At 39.5% G+C, this 19,745-nt stretch overlaps 1 protein-coding gene across 2 annotated transcripts in view; it reads left to right on the top strand.

Moving 5' to 3' along the window:
* Nucleotides 1-19,382, top strand: part of sema3d (sema domain, immunoglobulin domain (Ig), short basic domain, secreted, (semaphorin) 3D) — a 46,233-nt gene extending 26,851 nt beyond the window's left edge. The window contains exons 7-18 of one of the 2 annotated variants that reach the window (XM_079874282.1): nucleotides 1,250-1,378; nucleotides 2,543-2,685; nucleotides 4,936-5,050; nucleotides 5,163-5,232; nucleotides 5,481-5,625; nucleotides 5,919-6,141; nucleotides 6,458-6,546; nucleotides 6,630-6,671; nucleotides 7,499-7,656; nucleotides 13,345-13,409; nucleotides 14,143-14,279; nucleotides 18,702-19,382. In XM_079874282.1, coding sequence (XP_079730408.1) covers nucleotides 1,250-1,378; nucleotides 2,543-2,685; nucleotides 4,936-5,050; nucleotides 5,163-5,232; nucleotides 5,481-5,625; nucleotides 5,919-6,141; nucleotides 6,458-6,546; nucleotides 6,630-6,671; nucleotides 7,499-7,656; nucleotides 13,345-13,409; nucleotides 14,143-14,279; nucleotides 18,702-19,079 — 1,694 coding nt within the window. In that variant the 3' untranslated portion in view covers nucleotides 19,080-19,382. The remainder of the gene's footprint in view (nucleotides 1-1,249; nucleotides 1,379-2,542; nucleotides 2,686-4,935; nucleotides 5,051-5,162; nucleotides 5,233-5,480; nucleotides 5,626-5,918; nucleotides 6,142-6,457; nucleotides 6,547-6,629; nucleotides 6,672-7,498; nucleotides 7,657-13,344; nucleotides 13,410-14,142; nucleotides 14,280-18,701) is intronic. The other variant, XM_079874283.1, reaches the window with a different exon arrangement.
* Nucleotides 19,383-19,745: the final 363 nt, after the last annotated feature.

Below are 19,745 nucleotides of genomic sequence, written 5' to 3'. Positions count from 1 at the left end.
TACACGTAATCGGGTTTCACCCAAGAAAAATCTGGTATGTCTGGTCTGTCTGTCAGACATTTTTTTTCTTCAAGTTAAACCGACCCTTATGTTTCCAGTGGAGTACTGTGGAGAAATGTCACACCTTGTCAAGAGTACTAGCCGTAAACTTTTTTTCTTGTGTTCCAATTTTTGTGGGTTGTATTGAAGCCTGAATTTTTACAGCTGAGCAAAGTTTGATTAATTACAGCCATTAGTCATTACTGAACCTTCCTGAGAAGGCCTGAATTAGGAAAGTTTTAAATGAAGTTTACTCAAAAGTGAAAATTATGACTACAAATCCAAATTGTGACATGCTCCAAAAAGGCCCAAAAAATCGTAAGTCATCCAGAAATTGAACATTTAAGAATAAAAAAATTAGGGCTGTCAAACGATTAATCGCGATTAATCGCATCCAAAATAAAAGTTTGTTTTTACATAATATATGTGTGTGTATGGTGTATAATTATTTTCTATATATAAATACACACACATGCATATATATTTAAGAAATATTTGCATGTATATACTGTGTATATATATTTATATTATATATAATTTATATTATATAGAAATATTTTATATATAAATAACAAAATTTTCTTAAATATATATGCATGTGTATGTATTTATATATAGAAAATAATTATACTCCATACACACACATATATTATGTAAACACAAACTTTTATTTTGGATGCGATTAATCGTTTGACAACCCTAAAAAAAATTTATCTCTACTGTAGCAATCAAATCTAAAGTAAGTAATGCAAATGAGTATTTTCACTTTTGGGTGAAGTCTTTCAACAGTGTGGTTGAGTGTGTTTGTTTATTTCTGACAGGCATAATCAACCAGGAACAACTCTGGGAGAACACAGAGCACATTCTGTGCTCCAAACCACATGCCTAAAAAGAAGTAGGGTGGAGGCCCAAACACCAAATGATAATGATGATGACAGAAATCACTGAGTTATTCTAAAAACATAATCCATAAAGCCTTCTTGGTTGTATAAACCAATAATTCATAAAGCCTCTTCAATGGTAACTTCAATGGTAACGCTGGTACGGCTTCAATGGTAACTTTAGAACTTCACAGGGCTTGCATATCACGTGTGTGAGGAAAAGAGAACATGATGGTGATGGCTGATGGTCAGCTGTTGAAACAGTGCCTGCAGCCTGACTGACCGCAGCTCAATGTTTACGCTGAGATGCTCCCTTTCTTTGTTTTCAGATCAGTATCTCTACGCTGGCACAGCGTCTGATTTCCTGGGCAAGGACAGCACGTTTAGCCGCTCTCTTGGCCCGCCCCCAGACCAGCAGTACATTCGCACAGACATCTCTGAGGACTACTGGATCAACGGTCAGCTTTCCCCACCAGTCCAGTTTACACTCAGTGAATAACATACAGGCACATCTTACAGAATTTTTAGGTGTACTTTTTTATGATGCAGATACTGAATAGATGTTGATCTGTAAATGTGGGCTTTCAGAAGAAGTCTCACCAAGGCTGTATTTATTTGATCAAAAATACAGTAAAACTTTAATATTGTGAAATATTATAACAGTTTTAAATAACGGTTTTCTACTTGGATATATGTGGATATGTGATTTATTCCTGTGATGGGGAAGCTGGATGTTCAGCATTCATTAATGCAGTCTTCAGTGTCACATGATCCTTCAGAAATCAATCTAATATGCTGATTTGCTGCTCAAGTAATAATTTTTTTTTTTTTTCAATGAAAACAGTTGCTCTCTAATAATTTTGTGGATACTTTTCTCAGGATTTTTTGATTAAAAGAAAGCTCAAAAGAACAGAATTTATTTGAAAAAGAAATCTTTTTAATATTATACATTTCTTTACTGTCACTTTTGATCAATTTAATGTGTCCTTGCTGAATAAAAGCATTCATTTCTGTAAAAAAAAATTAAAAAAGCCTTTTTTTCCCCTAAACCTTTGATTGGTGTTTATAAAAAAACAACATAATTTTGGCCAAACACACAAGCCCAGTATATATTACTGCTTGGACTGCTTGGAGAGTCATAACGCTCCAATCCTTTAGACATACTCTAAATTACTCTGAGTTACCAGCTGCTGGCACTTTCCACTTCTCTCCTCTCTGGGTCTTAGTCATTTGCAAAGAGTCCAATATAATACAGTCTTTGTCTAGTCATCGAGTTAATGACTGTCTTTCTTCCACCTTTGATTTTCCTTCTGAATGTTAGAGTTCTTCTAGTGGCTGATGCAATTTAAAGGAGTTTAAACCCACACAGTCTATTTTCCAACCCTAAACACTCATTAACGGTCTGCTGTGATTCCAAAAGGAAATGCCTAGCATTTACACTAAACAGTAGGATACAGTTTTGTCTTTATTCTCTCTCTCACACACAAACAGTGGATGACAAACAGGGTCTTTGCTGTTTTAATAGGCTTCCACACTTTCTTCGAAGTCTTATTAAGGGATTGTTGGATTAGTATCACATATATCAATTAAAGCTGACCAGCTTTTCTCTCTCTTGTCCACAGAGGGCAAGTTTATTTCCGCCCATCCCATCGCGGACACCTACAACCCTGACGATGACAAGATTTACTTCTTTTTCCGTGAGGCATCCCGTGATGGGAGCACTGCAGACAAGAGCGTGCTTTCTCGCGTCGCCCGGATCTGCCGGGTAAGTCCTGTCCTCACGCTGCCTGATCAGAGACAAACTCACCTCATCTCTCTGATCCTTCCACAGCACATAAGATTAAATGTGCTTCCCCTGGGAGGGGAGGCTTCCTGGTACGTTCCCCTTGATGTGATCTGCTGAAAGCGGACCAAACCACTGTTGTCAGGCGGGGTAAATCATAGCAGAGGTCTGGTCATGTAATTGCTGCCTAAGTCGTTGTTCATGATGACAGTGGAAGTCTCTTGTGTAGGGAAATAAGTGTGATAAGTGACTCCATTGTGTTCCACCCATTCCTTAACACCATTTCACTACGAAGGCTGGGGGCATTACGCTAATACATCCACAAAGAAGTCAAAGTTAGATTTGATGTCAACTGAAATAAACGATGGGGAACAATAGCTCAAACATCACACTGCCCACAAATTCGTCATTTTTACTCCCTTGAAAGGGCACTGTGGGAAGTGAACTCCATTGCTAAGGTCATTTCCAAAGAAAGTGAGCAATTGAATCCCTCCACAAGGGTCTCTTCCACAAGGTCGACATCAAATAATACAGAATATGGAAGTAATTTAGCAGTTTGTGATCATGGGTGACAAATCCTGAACAAAGTTTAATTTAATTTCATTGTTTTGAGTTGAATTACTCTCATGTACCCGTGCAAGGACAATGTTAGATAAACGTGTTTTAAACAAAGACATGGTAAAAACAGCTATAATTTCTCTTATTCTGTTTTTTATTTAATTTATGAAGAGAATAATGTACAGTCAGTTGATCATTATCAAAAAATATTACTGTAAAATAGACTGAAAATAGAATAGCCAACTGACTGTACATTATACTGTTTACAGCTGCTTACCAAAATAAATGGAAATATTATTTTGAGTTAAAATTATTTAATTATATGAGAGAAGATAGAGACCACAGAGAGTGATACAATAGGCATGAAACCAGAACTGATACATGGACGCTATTGTTCAAAAGCTTGGGATAAGTAAGTTGTTTTTATTTTATTATTTTTTAATCTGCTGAAAGTTCAAGTTTCAGAATGGATGTCATGCTAGACTACCTAGACCAAAAACAATGAAATATTGCTTTTGGTCTGGGTACTTTATATATATATACCCAGACATTTAATAAATATATACTGTGTGTGTGTATATATATATATATATATACAAACAATGAGCAACAAGATACATTTAAATATATATACATATTTAAATGTAATTAAAATAGAAAATTAAATTGTAATAATATTTTATTATATGTTTTTAGGTTATTTTAGTCAAATAAATGCAGCCTTGATGAAAATTCTCCAAAACTTCATTGTCTGTGTATATGTTGAAAACTGTTTTATTGCACAGTGCTTCAATTGACCAAAAAAAAAATCAAATATTATAGAGAACTGTGTAGTGATTTTAAGCAATTGTCCGTGCAAGTCAGCTGTCAACCTGCAAGTATAAAAAGTCAATGATTTAAAGCAGTTTCCTTAATGCTGTAGACTCATCCTCCCGGGCTGTATGCTATAAAAATTCCAAGCTCTATTGCAAAATTCTTGTTTCGAAGCGGGCGGGTTTTTATAGCTTTAGAAGTGAGCTGTAAAGCTATCCTAGGCCAGATTCCTCACTGGATAACTGGCCTAACACTAGAGAGGGCATCTTTGAAGATTAAAGAATTTGGAAAACGCCACTCCTAAACCTCTTTTAGGTGTTTGCCCCCCTTTTTCTCAAGTGTGTGTGTTATTCAACAGGGATAATGGCAGAGGAGGAATATGTTTGCTGCTTTAAGTGGGTGTAGGTGAAATCATTGGAGTCCTTTGATTAAACCCTTCTGGCTATAATGAGGAGATTCATTTAAGTGGTCTCAGCATGTCTTCTCGTTCTAAGACCTCTCAGTGCTCTATTGTGCATCTAAAGACGTAAACCTGCTCTTTGAGTGTTCATGGAGAGGGTCGTTATATTCCCATTATAAACTCGCCTCACTCGCTCTTCTCGATCTCTTGAACTCTCTTTCTTTGTCTGTCTCTTTTTTGTGTGTTTGTGTGCCTCTTGTGTGTGTCTGTGTGTACCTGAGGGGTTTGTGGTGTTCTGTAGTCGCATGCTTAAATAAATAAGCTGCTCTAATCAGAAGCAAATGCTGGTTTTACATTTTTATTGTAAAGCCTATACTGTAACTAAACTAAAGATTTAAATTATAAACATGCTTTCATAACAGCAACATTTAAAGACCCTATATGCATGTGTTTGCTTACAGAATGATGTTGGGGGTTTGAGAAGTCTTACTAACAAGTGGACAACATTCCTCAAAGCAAGACTTGTGTGCTCCATTCCTGGACCAGATGGAGTGGACACACACTTTGATGAGCTCCGTGAGTGATGTGTTTTCTGTTCCTACTCCCTCTCACAAACACATATTTCAGTTTTATCATACTTCTTGGCATTTAAAACGATGTTCATCATGTATTTGTGTGTGTGTTACAGAGGACATCTTTCTCCTCCCTCGCAGAGATGAGAGAAATCCAATGGTGTACGGAGTGTTCACCACCACCAGGTGAGAACCAGCTCCTACTGTACAGTGAGCGTATTAATATTTCTTTGCTTTTGATCTGGGTACTGTAGCTTGAAATCCATTTTTAAACTTGTTGATGTGCTATAAAATGAGTTCAAATATATTTTATAGGTTAACAAGGCAATTAAAAGTATGGTGATTTGTATAAAGTTGCCCATTTAAAATGTGTAATTCTTTTTTACTGTGGCATTCATCTTCTTTAGTTTTTGTAACTTGTTTTTTGGGGTCAGTTCTATCTTTAAAGGATCGGCAGTGTGTGTCTATAACATGGAAGACATCCGTGCGGTATTTAATGGACCGTATGCTCATAAAGAGGGACCAGACCATCGCTGGGTGGAATATGAAGGCAGAATACCCTACCCACGACCGGGAACTGTTAGTAGCACTCTTTCAATTTATTTTATTCTTTATTCTTATTTTTTAAACCCCTTTCAGTCATTGACACTTTTGACACAGGAGTTTTATACATTACCGCTAGAGGGAGACATAACACAATATAAACCTTTTACCTTACATATTTCAAAACACTGTTACACAAACACAACATTCATGATAATACCAAAGGCAGTTTCATCACTTCATATGAGTGCATATTTATAATAACTTACAGAAATTCATGCTGTTATATATTCTAAATGTTTAACTATAAATCTTATTTTCTTTCGTAGTGCCCCAGTCGGACATATGATCCTCATATAAAAACAACTAAAGACTTTCCAGATGAAGTCATCAGTTTTATACGATTGCACCCGCTCATGTACCGCTCCGTGCACCCAATGACGGGCCGACCAATTTTCACTCGTGTCAATACAGAGTTCCGGCTCACTCGGATTGTAGTGGACCGTGTGGCAGCTGAGGACGGACAGTATGCTGTTATGTTCTTGGGCACAGGTATGATATGTAACAACCACATATGATGGTGTATTTTGTGAAAAAAAAAAAAAAAAATTGGTATTTTAAAAGGTTTTAATGACCTCATGAACTGCCTACAACGATAGAATTTTGCCAAACATAGGCATGCTCTAAATACCTATAATGTTTAAATATGCAGAAAAGGTTGGAGATGCACTAAACACTTGGCCCTGCGTAAGCTTCAAAAGTTAAAAATAAATAAATTACTAAAAGTAGCTTTTATTTCGATCAACCAGCAGATGGCAGTAGAGCTCATCTATTTGAGAGACAAATGTTTGCATGTTTGTCTGTACAGATATGGGATCAGTTTTGAAGGTTGTCAGCATCACTCAAGAGAACTGGTCCACAGAGCAGGTCATCTTAGAGGAGCTTCAGGTGTTCAAGGTAAAAGTCACAACCATTCAAATTTGAAGCATTTATGGATGAATGAAAAACGACAAATTAATGTCTTTATTTTTTTGTCTCAGAGTCCCTCGCCCATCCTCAACATGGAAATCTCCTCAAAGCAGGTAAGAACAGAAGTTTAAACCTTTAGCTTGGGAATGAATAAATGAAGAAAATAAATAATTCATAAATTAAATAAATCAACTTTTTCATCAAGAAATTACTGCCAGGATTCATTAGTAAGCTGTTTTAATCTCAGAGGTTCCACAGGACTATTTGTTATATTTTAGCTACTGCAAGTCAAAGTTCTCAAGTCTCTGTCTCAAAATAGATTTGTTAGGATCTCCATTGTTTTGTCAAAGTCTTGCATATAAGTCTGTTTCTTCTGTTCTTGTGCCATTCCTTTCATTTTTCCTTTATACTCCCATTTGTCTAATTATATCTTATTATACTTTGGAGCTCATGGTTAGGTTAAGAGTTCACCCAAAAGCTTTTATCCTTTCTCTGCATAAAGATAGAAGTGTATAGCTACATCAGTGGGACACTTGGCCAATTGTTTTTGTAACTGTTCATTTTTTATGGCCTTTTTTTATTTTAATAGTAGAGGATAATAGAGTACCGGTAATATCAAATGGTTTCAAAAAAGATCTTGAACAGCATTTGCATTTACAAGGGTGTTAAATGGGAAGGTCTACTCTGAATGCCTGTTTATTTTCAGACTTCTGCAAGAAAAGCAAGAGTACCACAACTTTTATTGTGCTTGTTGTTGTGTTTAGAGTTAGTTTCGTCACATGTACACGTACTTCTTTTTTAGTGTTTGTTGGACCAAAATAGACACGAAATGCAAACGAATGACATTTACTGATAACTCTATTAGAGAGATTGCTCCAGTAAGCACTTTTTTTGTCATTGCACCTGGTTTATTACTTTGTGTGTGTGTGTGTGTGTACAGCAGCAGCTGTTTGTTGGAGGAAGCGACGGGTTAGTGCAGGTGTCCCTGCACAGGTGCCATATTTATGGGCAGGGCTGTGCAGAATGCTGCCTGGCTAGAGACCCCTACTGCGCTTGGGACGGCATCCAGTGCTCCAGATACATTCCAGCCTCTAAGAGGTAACACACAAACACACATGCACATGAGCCGATAAAGTCATTGTCCCAAAGAAGAGTCGATGCAAAGCCTTGATATTGATTCACAAAGTCAGCATTTCTGTTTAACGGTCTTCTTATCGGCACACACAAAAATGCAGCGCCACATGTATCCTATGATATCCCTGAGATGTGCACCGTGTGCAGTTTGGTGCTCTGGTGTTTGGGATAGCAGAAAGTTAAAAGAGAGAGAGGGCTTTGTGGTGCCCTCTTTCTGACCTACTTCTCCTGGGTGAGTTGTTTCCTGGAGTTCAGCACAGAGAAGAAAATGATAAATATTTGATTTTTCCTGTGCCATAGGGTGTAGTGGGACTGGACTGGACAGGCAAATTGATTAAAGTTGCTTTGTTGTTGAGATGATGTATGTGAGCTGCCAGAGAAGTTTTCTTGCCCTTTCTCTCCCCTGCTCTCCGGTCCGCCACTGCCGCAAGGAGGCCAGGTCAGTCCTGCAGAGAGAGAGAGAGAGAGAGAGAGAGAGAGAGAGAGAGAGATACAGAGAGAGGAATTTTTGTCTTTTTTGTAGATTGTTTGGCTGTCAGATGTCTCTGTTTGAAAAAACACTTTGTGACTTCATTAAGATTCATATCTGTCATCGAAGTTTGTTGTATTACGGGGAGAGCCGGAGAGGGTGTTTTCATATAAATGGTGGCAGATCTGATTTTATGTTTGAAATTAAATAAAATACATGACACTAGTCTTAATGTCTATTTTCTTGCTCTGAAGATTAAACTTTAGATTAGCCAGTTATGATTGCATGGGTATTGAGGTAACTGATCTCACTTCCTTGGATTTATGATCAATTAATCCAGTGGTTCTCAACCTTTTTGATTACATGATATCCACAACAATTTTTAAAGGTCCCATGATGCTTTAAATTCATGATTTACTAGAAAAGGATTTAAAAAAAAAATGTTTTCACTCACAATGTATACTTGATAAAATATGTTTAGCTTGGCATAACAAGACAAATGTAAACACTTCAAAAGAGTAATAAGATTTATACATTTGCATGACTTTTCCAGGTCTAGTATGTAAGCTCTCTGTTGTCTGTCACTGTTAACTTTTTACAGATACAGTAATACCACAGATGTTGCCTTGGTTATATTATTTAAAATAGAGTTTCCCAACTGGTGTGTCGTTGACCCAAAGGTCTGTCACGGAGAGTGTAGTCTAAGAAACAAATGTAATTCTATATTTTTTCTGATGCGAGACTTTTAATTTGAAAGATGCACATGAAATCTGTTGACACTTATGTTAGACGCAGTTTAAGTGAAGAGTGCCTGAGAACAATGCATTGCCCTAATTCAGTATCTGCTGTCAGATGAGATGTTGTCAGGCTAAATGTTAGTGTCATTATTCTAACGTTATTTTCTGAACTTGTTACAAAATAAAAACTTCTCGGGTTACGACTGTAGACGGCACTTTGGGGAATGCCTCCAGCATGATAGTGTCTGAAGCACGTGTGGAACTAGTCCAATCTCGATTGGTGTTGCGTCATGACGTCACATGTGACGGTGTATAAGGAAGCTACAAAGGGACGCCAGAACACAACAGTGTTAGCTTCTAATAGGTCAGAGCAAGTCATTATCAGGCACACAGGAGGTCTGGCAAAGGGACGCAGCATCTCATTCCATTCTCAGGGAACAAGGGTTACAGTTGTAACCAGAGACATTCCCTTTCAAGGAAGCTTGTGCTGCGTTGAAGACGACACTTTGGGGAACGAAATACCCACAGCGCCACACTGACTAGTGCCTGTCTTGTTGTGAAGCTTGTTATGCACAGCTCAGGATGAGATGACTTGAGAACCCGGCGTGGAGGGCAGATCCAAGCTACAATATCTGATGAAGGTGTCCAGCCAGCAGCATCACAGACCTCTTGAAGGGAAACCCCTGATAGCAGGGCTTTGGAGGAAGCCACTTCTAGTCGAGTGGGCTCTTATTAGAGGCGAGGGCAGGCTGTGTGCCTCGTACGCTGAAGAAATAGCCTCCACAACCCAGCTGCTAATCGTCTGCTTAGAGGCAGGGGAACCCTTCTTAAGGGACCCAAAACACACTAATAGCTGGTCCGACTTCCTCCAACCTGAGGACCTACTTACGTAGGCCTCCTAGGCCCGGACAGGGTATAGTAGGTGTAGAGTTCCTGATCAGCCGACACTGGTGGTGGAGGATAAAAGGCCTGCGGGATAACTGACTGTGCCACATTAGATGGCACATTGGGCACGTAACCCAGCCTAGGGTGGAGAATGGCCTTTACCCTCCCAGGAGCGAACTCGAGGCAAGAGGGAGAAACTGATAAAGCCTGCAGGTCCCCCATTTTTTTGAGGGACGTAATGGCTAGCAGGAAGGACACTTTGAAAGAGACAAACTTCTCCGACACCTAGTCAATGGGTTCGAAGGGTGCCAGGGATAACCGTTCAAGAACCACTGCCAGGTCCCACACAGGAACTATGGCTTGGATGACAGGCCTTATCCTCCAAGCACCATGAAGGAAACTAATGATTCGTTGGTGTTTCCCCAGAGGGCCACCACTTAAAGGCATGTGGAAGGCAGCTATGGCCGCCACATAGACCTTAAGTGAGGGCGGGGAAAGACCATCAGAGAAACGACTTTGGAGGAACTCCAGCACTGAAGCCACTGGGCAGTTAACTGGGTCCAGCTGGCGTTCTCTGCACCATAAAGTAAACACATCCACTTTAAAGCATAACATTTCCTCGTGGAGGGAGCTCAGAGTTTTAAGATGGTCTCAACAACCTCGGTTGAGAGACCAGTACTTAGGAGTTGGTCCCACTCAGGGGCCAGACCCATAGCTTTCACAGCTCCGACCGAGGGTGGTGTAATAGGCCCTCGACCTGCGAGAGAAAGTCCCTACTGATGGCAATCTTCCATGCGGGGGCTGCTAGGAGCAATATGATGTCTGAGAACCAGACTCGGGCCGTCTAGTACAAGGCTACCAGAAGTAAACTGACCCCATCCCGACGTACCCTCTCTAGAACTCTGGGGAGCAGAGCGATCGGGGGAAATGCGTACAGTCACAGAGGAGCTGGATGTGTGAGGGAAAACCAAAGTGGACAATGCGAGTTCTCGTGAGAGGCAAACAAATCTACTTCCGCTTGGCCGAGCTTCCTCCAAATTAGCTCCACCGTGTCGGGGTGGAGCCTCTATTCACCGGGCCTCAGCCCCTGTCTCGACAGGATGTCTGCTCCCAAATTTCCGTCCAGGGAATGTACATTGCTCTGATTGAGAGCAACTTGCCATGGGATGACAGAAGAACAAGATGTGCCAGTCAGCACAGAGGGCGCAACCTCAGGCCCCCCTGCCAATTTATATAGGAGACCACCGACGTATTGTCCGTTCAAACTAGATCATGATGGCCCCTGAATGTCTGGGAGGAAGTGTCTCAGGGCCAGAAACTCAGCCATCATCTCCAGGCAATGTGCCACGAAAGATGATGCCCTCTCCACAGACCTCTGGTAAAGTGGCCCTCCATGACCGCTTCCCATCCCGTGAGCCTTAATCGATATAATTGAGTATTCGAATGTCCTGAAGCCTCAGTGGAGCTAGAGCAGCATCCATACACTTTGTGAAGGTGCGAGGGGATAACGCTAGGCCGAACGGAAGAACCCAGTATTGGTTTGCTTTTCCCCCAAAAGAGAACTTCCTGTGTTGAGGAAGGATGGATATGTGGAAGTACACGTCCTTGAGATAAATTTTGACAAACCAGTCCTTGGATATGATTTGACTGGGATAATACTAACAATGATAGGGATATTTAGCATCTTTAACCTGAATCTCCTCAGAGAACGATTCAATACCCTGAGATCTATGATATGACGCAACCACCCATCCTTTTTGGGTACAGTGAAGTACCAGATGTAGAACCCGGCCTCCTTCTCGTGAGGAACACACTCTATGGCCTCCTTCGCTAAAAGGGACCCTGCTCGGAGTTGACAATAGTGTTGACCACCCCACTGAATTTTCCAATGAATTTTGGCCTCTATATCTGATTCCTGCACGGGTCCATTTTTGGAGACCCGCCACCGCCCGTACCCGCAAAGTTCAGCACCAGATCCGACCCGTCACCCGTGATAATATCAAAATTAAATCCGCACCCGCCCAGACCCGTTAATATTTGGCCCGTTACCCAACGCGTGCCCGCGATTAAATCACACACAAACTAAAATCATTCCGATTTAAAGTGCTTTATTTTTTATCTCGCACCTCTCTCAACATCACAAGAGCCTCACGCGCCGGCGCCTCGGTGTCCTGATTATATTGCCTGCTATATTTAGCCTACCTCTTATTTATTAAATCCAGGAAATTGGTTGATGAAACATTGATTAAAATTAAGAAACAATTAATACAAAACGAAATTCTCTTTAAAGAAAGGTTTTCTACAAAAACAAACTTAATAAAGTGGTCAAAATCATGTCTCCCCACTCCATTTGTCTCCCGATATTCGGGATCATCTTATCTTATTCATGCTTTTCACTTTTCATATAATCAACATGAAATTTAAAAAAAATATATTATTTTATTTAAACATGAATATGAAACTAAATCGTTTTTTAACGATTCTATCCAGCCTACAGTAGCCTACAGAGAAATTTAATGTCGGAGCGTTGCCGGTGAGCATGTGGGGGGAGAGATACGATTTTCCATCAATCATCGAATATTATTTTGCTTGATATGCCAATTCTTAATATTTGGTGTTTTAAATGCCTGTTTGAGATCTCTGTGAAAGTTTTAATTGTAGGTTCGTGGCCCTGAGTGTCGCGATTTCGGTTTCATTTCGCATATAGCCTACAGCCCTTATAATCATAGATGATGCCACGGTTTTTATTTAAAAGAAAGAGCGTAGCCTACGTTTGTATGTAGGCCTATATATGGGCAATTTATATACACAATACTTACTAAAATATAATTAATATAATTTTATTGCATTTGTATTAGTTGTTTGAAGAGTAAAACAAAAAAATCGGTCGGTCTTAATGCAAGTTTACAACCGGATGGCCTGACTAAACCACATATTTGCGTATGTGTAATGGTAATTTAGACATACAAATATTGCACATATTTTTCATCTGCTACCCGCCCGCAATTCATTATCCGCCCGCATCCCCGTCCGTGAATTTTAGGAATGTCACAATCCACCCGTTTTAGCCACTTTTATGCAGGTACCCGCGGGTACCCGGCCCGTTGCAGGACTCTGCTCTACATATTCTACTAGGGAGATCAGTCTCTCGTGACTGACCTCAGGTGATGTGTAAAATACTTTCAGATGTTATCGCTCCGTCACGGGGGGGACCGCCCTCAGAGGCCTGCTCGCAGCGTCAGGGCCTCTTTCCCGAAGCCTTCCTTGCCTGAATGACAGTCCCAAAGCGCACAAGGCGCACATCCGTGTACACCATCACATGTGACGTCATGAAGCAACATCAATCGAGATTAGACTAGTTGCACAGAGTGCAGAGTAGAACTTATCAGCTGCTCTGGGGCAGTTACATTTGAATATCGATGAATGGACACAGAGAAATATTAGAAACTCAAGCTGTATTTGCTCTTTAAAAGTTTTGGTTGTTCAAGGAGTCAGAAATGTAATAAAAATAAATCAGAGTCTAAATAAAAAGCTTTTTTCACATCTGCTCACTACTTACAGGAGGGCCAGAAGGCAGGACATCAAACATGGAGATCCATCCAGCCATTGTTGGGACACAGAGGATGGTAAGGAGGCATATGAGGGTGTGTGTGTGTGTGTGTGAGAGTGTGGTCTTGGTAAACCCTACGTTATGGGGACAAAATTTCCCCACAAAGATGGCAACATCAGGAATCCTTGACCTTGTGGGGACATTTTATTGGTCCCTATGGGGTAAACAGCTTATAAATCATACTAAAGGCTCGTTCACACCAAGAACGATAACTATAAAGATAACTATATTAGCGTCCACACCAGCATATGATATCGTTCTGTTTATTCTTTTGGGTAGGTATAGGGTTATAGAATAGAATGTACAATATGCACTGTATAAAAATAATCATTATGTCTATGGAAAGTCTCCATAAAACATGGAAACCGAATGTGTGTGTGTGTGTGTGTGTGTGTGTGTGTGTGTGTGTGTGTGTGTGTGTGTATGTGTGTGTGTGTGTGTGTGTGTGTGTGTGTGTGTGTGTGTGTGTGTGTGTGTGTGTGTGCATATAGAGCATAAAAGCACTAAAAGCTATGTTTTGTTTTAAGATGCCGCATTGTCCTGTGGGGCTCAACTAATGGACAATGCTAACCTAAAAAATACCTTTACTGTATTTTTGATATGCTGATCACTCTCTCTCTCTCTCTCTCTCTCTCTCTCTCTCTCTCTCTCTCTCTCTCTCTCTCTCTCTCTCTCTCTCTCTCTCTCTCTCTCTCTCTCTCTCTCTCTCTCTCTCTCTCTCTCTCTCTCTCTCTTTCTCTCTTTGGCAGTGTTTGGGAGGAATGTTGAGGAAAAGGTGTTGTACGGAGTGGAGAGCAACTCCTCTTTTCTTGAGTGCGTTTCTAAATCCCAGCAGGCCTTAATCCGCTGGTTTGTACTGAAGCCAGGAATGGACCACCGTCAAGAGGTATCACCAACATTCATCTGCCACTCGTGTGTGTGTGTGTGTGTGTTTGATTTACCCACTTTCCTAGTTGTATCTAGAATGACAGTTGTTAAGTAGTTAGCAACACTACAAAATTAAAAACAATTTTCTATAAACGAAAGCAGAGCATAGGGTCATGCAAATTAAATGTTGAATAATTTATTTCGACAGTGAATTGCTTGTTTACATAAACTGCAATCAAACTGATTCACCAAAATAAATAGTAGCCTACCATAAAATGTGGTAGTGCAGTGTTTTAAACATCATTCAGCATTCATGTAATGTATAGCCTGGGTGTATTCCAGTCATATTGTCTCTTTCATAAAAATGTCTTTTGAGATCACAGGCTTTTTATGATTCGACACACTCCAGAAACAGATTTACAGTAACTTTCAACCCCCTGATGCTTAGAAAAAGAAGATGTTGCATAATTCTGAATATCATATTACTAAACAATGTGTTGTAACAGAGAGGCCGAGAACTCAAACAGTTCTGTTGGTAATCGTGAAAATGGCCTGGGGCTCAGAAAACTAAGGGAACACAAACATGGAGATACAGAACACAGCAGAACTGTCAAGAGGTGACCTTCACTGGTGGATTCATATCTCTGTTTTACACCTACACATTTAATCTCATCTTCACTGCAGTCTATTGGGTGTCATGTTTCCCTTTTTTACTTTAGAAACACATAAATACACTCATCTTTCAGATATCTTTTAAACTCTCTGATGGAGTGTATTTATGCTATCTGCTAAGATAAAGATACTCCAGTTGTTTATTTAAGTCACTGTTTTATGCAGCGTGTTAAGAGTGTAGTAATGGATCTATGTGTGTTGTGGATGAAAGTTCATAGTGCAGAGACAGAGGTCATTTTAACCTTGTGCCGTGTGTGTCCCTCGTCTTTATTAGCTGTGATGAATAGATGGGGGGCCAAGACCTGACTCTGGAGTGGTAGATCAGCATATCCTTCTATTGATCCATCTCCACAACAATTAATCCCAACAGGAGTGTGTGTGAGAGAGAGAAACCACATTTGGGGAGGCATGAAAGCAGAAGGTCAAATCACAGCACAAATGTCACAGGATAGTTGCAATTCTAGTAGAAACATGCAGTTTCCTGCTTTTGGAAAAATCCTCCAGTCCCACGTCTCAAGTAAACATTAGTCTTGCTATGATGCATTTGTTTTATTTTTGTTTCCCTTCCTGCTTTTCTTTTCCTCCTTTCTTTCTCCCGTCTTTCCCACAGCACAAAACGACTCCCTACCGCCCAGCTGCCCAAAACACCTGCAACACACAATCTCACGTGTGGCGCAATCTTAAAATATCACCCCACACTTCACCTCGTAAAAGACAACAATGAATGATAGAAGAGAAAACAGAGCTTGCGTGTTTGTGTGAATGTTTATCGAATCAAAGTAAAACAATATCTGGTTGCAATAACAGAAAGGATGCTTCATATCCCACATAGCTGAGAACACAACAACTATGGGATGGGAATTACAAAGAATTTATTGATTCTGGTTCCAATTCTGATTTTGGTTCCTTCACAATTCTGTGAACAAGTTGTCTTAAAAACTTACACCTTGAATTGATTTTGTCTAAGGCCATATGAAGGCAGCACACAATAATAATAAAAGAAAATGTAGGCCTATATATACGATTTAAAAGATGTATTTCAATTGTATATACAATTTCCATCCATTTGCATTAGTTTTAACATAAACAAACTAATAAACTTGAATATGTGATGCATATTCATATCATTCATACATACATAAACCAAGCAAGAAAGAGATTTATGCAATAGTACTAAAAACCCAAATGTGTTTTACAATAACTAGGTTCATATATTTACCATCAACAAGTCCAATTTATTATATGTGAACCAATCTCATATTTTTTTAATTGCTTGTTCCACAGCTGGCCACATTTTAACCATCTTCATACTTTTTAATGAATTACATTTAATTATTTTAACAATGAAAAGATCTACAGTATGCTGATTCTAAGTAATTTGAATAAATACATTTAGGCTAATAAATAATAAACTATACTATGATTCATTTTTGAGTGCATAAGGGGCAAAGAGTTGCTTTCACACATTTTAATTGTTGATTCTTGTGCAGGGCTGACATGAAAAAAGAAGCATGCATGACAATCTTCATGATAACATCAACGCTTTATAGTCTAATCTTGAAGTATGCAGCATATTTGATTATGATGTTACATACATGTAGATGGAATAATCCAGGCATTCTAAAACCAAATGTAACCAAACATCATGCAAATCCTTCCTGTATTATTAAAAAAAATCGGAATAAGTACCTGTTATCGATTCACAGCACTTAATAGCCCTAAACAGGACTGTTCTCACTCCCTCTCATTCTCTTTTCCCTCTTCATCCCTCTACGCTTTTTCCATGCTGTTCACTACCCTCTTTTTACAACTAAATATTATTTCCCAGAGGATAGTGGGTCACCGGCAGGCCAGCTCATTTTTGAGATGTGAGAAAGATCCTGTGTTGAAGGTTCCCTCTCTCTTTCTTTCTCTAAACCTACAACCAAGACCCAGTGGTGTGTGGAGGGGCCACAGAGAGACAAAGTCCTCGTATCGTAGTTTTAATGCCTTTGACCCGGCTCTTAGACCGATGCTGTGCTTAAACCTGCTTCTGTGATCAGAGGCCAGTTTCCTCCTGCCCCCCCAGTAAAACCTTCAGCAGGAGTTATACGGTGTGATATACTGCTGAGATACGAAACACAGACACGCATTCACTTCCAGCAAACTCACACACCAGAACATCTCCATGACACACACACACACACGTTTCATCTTGACACTCGTGCCCTTGGCCTTTATGTTTTAGTTCCTGCTGTCACAGGTGCTATAGACATTGCAAAACCGCCCTATTTCCTCTAATTCCTGACACGTTTCTTCAGGGTACGATTTATAGTCATACTCAAAATTCAAATTCCAAATCTTAAGAGTTGTTTAGTGCAATCGTGACTATTGCATTTCCTTGAAGCATCTTTTAGATGGCAGATAGATTAGCATAAGTCAATGCAGCGCTAAGCAGCTTGCGTGTGTTTTACAGGGATTCGGTATGCTTTGAAGCTTTCTTTCCCTCCTCTCCGTACTGCACAGCTGTATTGATTTAGTCCACAACTACAGCAGGAGAAATCAGCAGCCTCAAAAACACAGATAACAGAAAAAAAATGAAAGGGAGAGAAAGAATAGGCAGATAGGAACGGAAGGAAGGGAGGCGAATGGATGGAGAAACTGATATTGGAGAAAGAAAATTGAGTGCAAGGGCCAAAAAGAAATATTAGCATGACTAAAGCTGGTGGAGATGATTGATTTGGGAATAAATTGTTATTTTGAATAATTTCTTTTATATTAGTTACTTGACTAAAACGAAATCTGTGAAAATTCATCTGACATAATCAAGGTCTTATTTTGGATGACGGCATCAAATTTGTACATCCAGACCAATAAAACTAAAATCGGCCTGATTTATACAATTAAATCAAAAAGATTGTGATATCAGTAGTATTTAGGGCCACACTAACTTTTTTTTAAAACGTATCTGCGCGGATGAATTATTTTCAAGGCACCAATATGCACATGGATACAGGACATCTTATAATTTTATTTTTACAATGGGTATTTTGCAAGTTAGTCGTATTGAATGATCCATTTTTTGTTAAGAACTTCCAGCATCTCTGTATAAGAATTTTTGTTAAGAACTTCCAGCATCTCTGTATAAGAATATGATGTGACATGCATGGGCAAATTACATTTGTATGCATATTCCTATAAAACCCGTCCAGACAGCTCTAAAATATAAATCGTTATTATACTGTATGTTTATCATATTTGAGTAAAGACATGGTTTGAATAATGGATGTTTTGCACTCTATCATTATTTCTTTTTTTTTCTTTTTTTATATTTTTTTGAATCAGTTCATTGAGTCCTATTTAAATGCACTGAATACAGAGCACTTAGTATGTCAGAGGTGACCAGAAAGATGGACACCTTGCATATAGATCAGTGCAATAGATCACGCAAACATGAAAGTAGACCCTGTCATTTCTCAAGACCTTCTTCTTCTGATTTTCTCTCTCGTTAGCATTAACATGTGGTCAGCTTGTCTAATAAGACTCTAATGACCAATCAGGTGGTATAATGTGAGGTCAGCAGGAAGTGGAGCGCAGAGGTTAAAGACTGATCTCTGACCTTGAGGGAGTCTTGTTGTGGGTTCCTGGGCAGAATGATTTATGTGAATAAACCCAGCAAGTGACACATAAATTCACTGTTTGGCTGTGATTAATTTGGTGTTTGTTTTCAAGTACATAATTGATATGGTTGACTTTTATGAAAGAGTCCTAATAATTGTGTTTGTTGCAGATCAAACCAGACGAGCGTGTGCTGATAACTGAGAAAGGTTTGCTGATTCGTTGGCTCCAGCGTAGCGATGCAGGTTCCTACTTCTGCACCTCCCAGGAGCACAGCTTCACCCGTAACCTCCTCCACCTCTCTCTGCACGTCCTGGACCCCGGACAGCTCAGCGGACACCAACCTGCTACACGGGTATCATCAGAAAACCCTTCCGTGACCGAACCCCGCCAGCGCTATAAGGACTATTTGCGCATGTTGAGCGGCCCCGCGCACTCTCTAGACGAGTACTGTGAAACAGTCTGGCACAAAGAGAAGAAGCAAAAACAGAAGGGCAAATGGAAGCATGTCCAAGAGCTCCGCAAGAGCAGGAACCGACGCCACCACTAGGGGTGCCAATGGTGCGTGGATTCGAGTGTGAGGTTAGAAGGGTCACAGTGCCCTGGGAGCCACTGGATGTGGATTAAATGAACTCAAACAATCTCAAAACCAAATACAAATACAGAAAAGAAGTATCTCCTGACCAGTCTGTTTATGCAAAGCAAAAAGTCCCCCAGAAATATCAATCTTACCATTAAACATTAATCTTGTTTTCATTATAACTGATGCCTCAAATATGACCCACTGATTCTTTACCATTTAGAAATACCAAAATACCTACAGTATGTGACCAGTCATCTGGCTGATTTTTAAGGCAAGACACTACAGGCAAAACCATTGTTTTTTTTTGTTTTGTTTTTTTCAGGCACTGGTCAATTTTGATATTTTTGCTATTTTTCTTCCATAACTTGTCTTCTTTCAGACTAGTAGAAAGAAAATATAAAAAAAAAAGCACATTTGATTCTTAAAATAAGTTTTTTTTATGCAGTGAACCAGAAATCTCAACTTTATTAGTACTTACATGAACCAAACTTTCCAATTTTATCCCTATCTATATTCAGAAGGCTTTTATACTATTTTCTTTCTGGCAGTTGACTGTATTTTCTGATTTATGGAGTGATAAGAGATATCTAAAAACACCTATCTACAACTGGTGAAGTACTGTTATTTATTAGG

The sequence above is a fragment of the Squalius cephalus genome, assembly GCF_949319135.1.
Source record: "Squalius cephalus genome assembly, chromosome: 6".
NCBI classification, from domain to species: domain Eukaryota; kingdom Metazoa; phylum Chordata; class Actinopteri; order Cypriniformes; family Leuciscidae; genus Squalius; species Squalius cephalus.
This window is presented reverse-complemented; position numbering and strand designations above follow the sequence as displayed.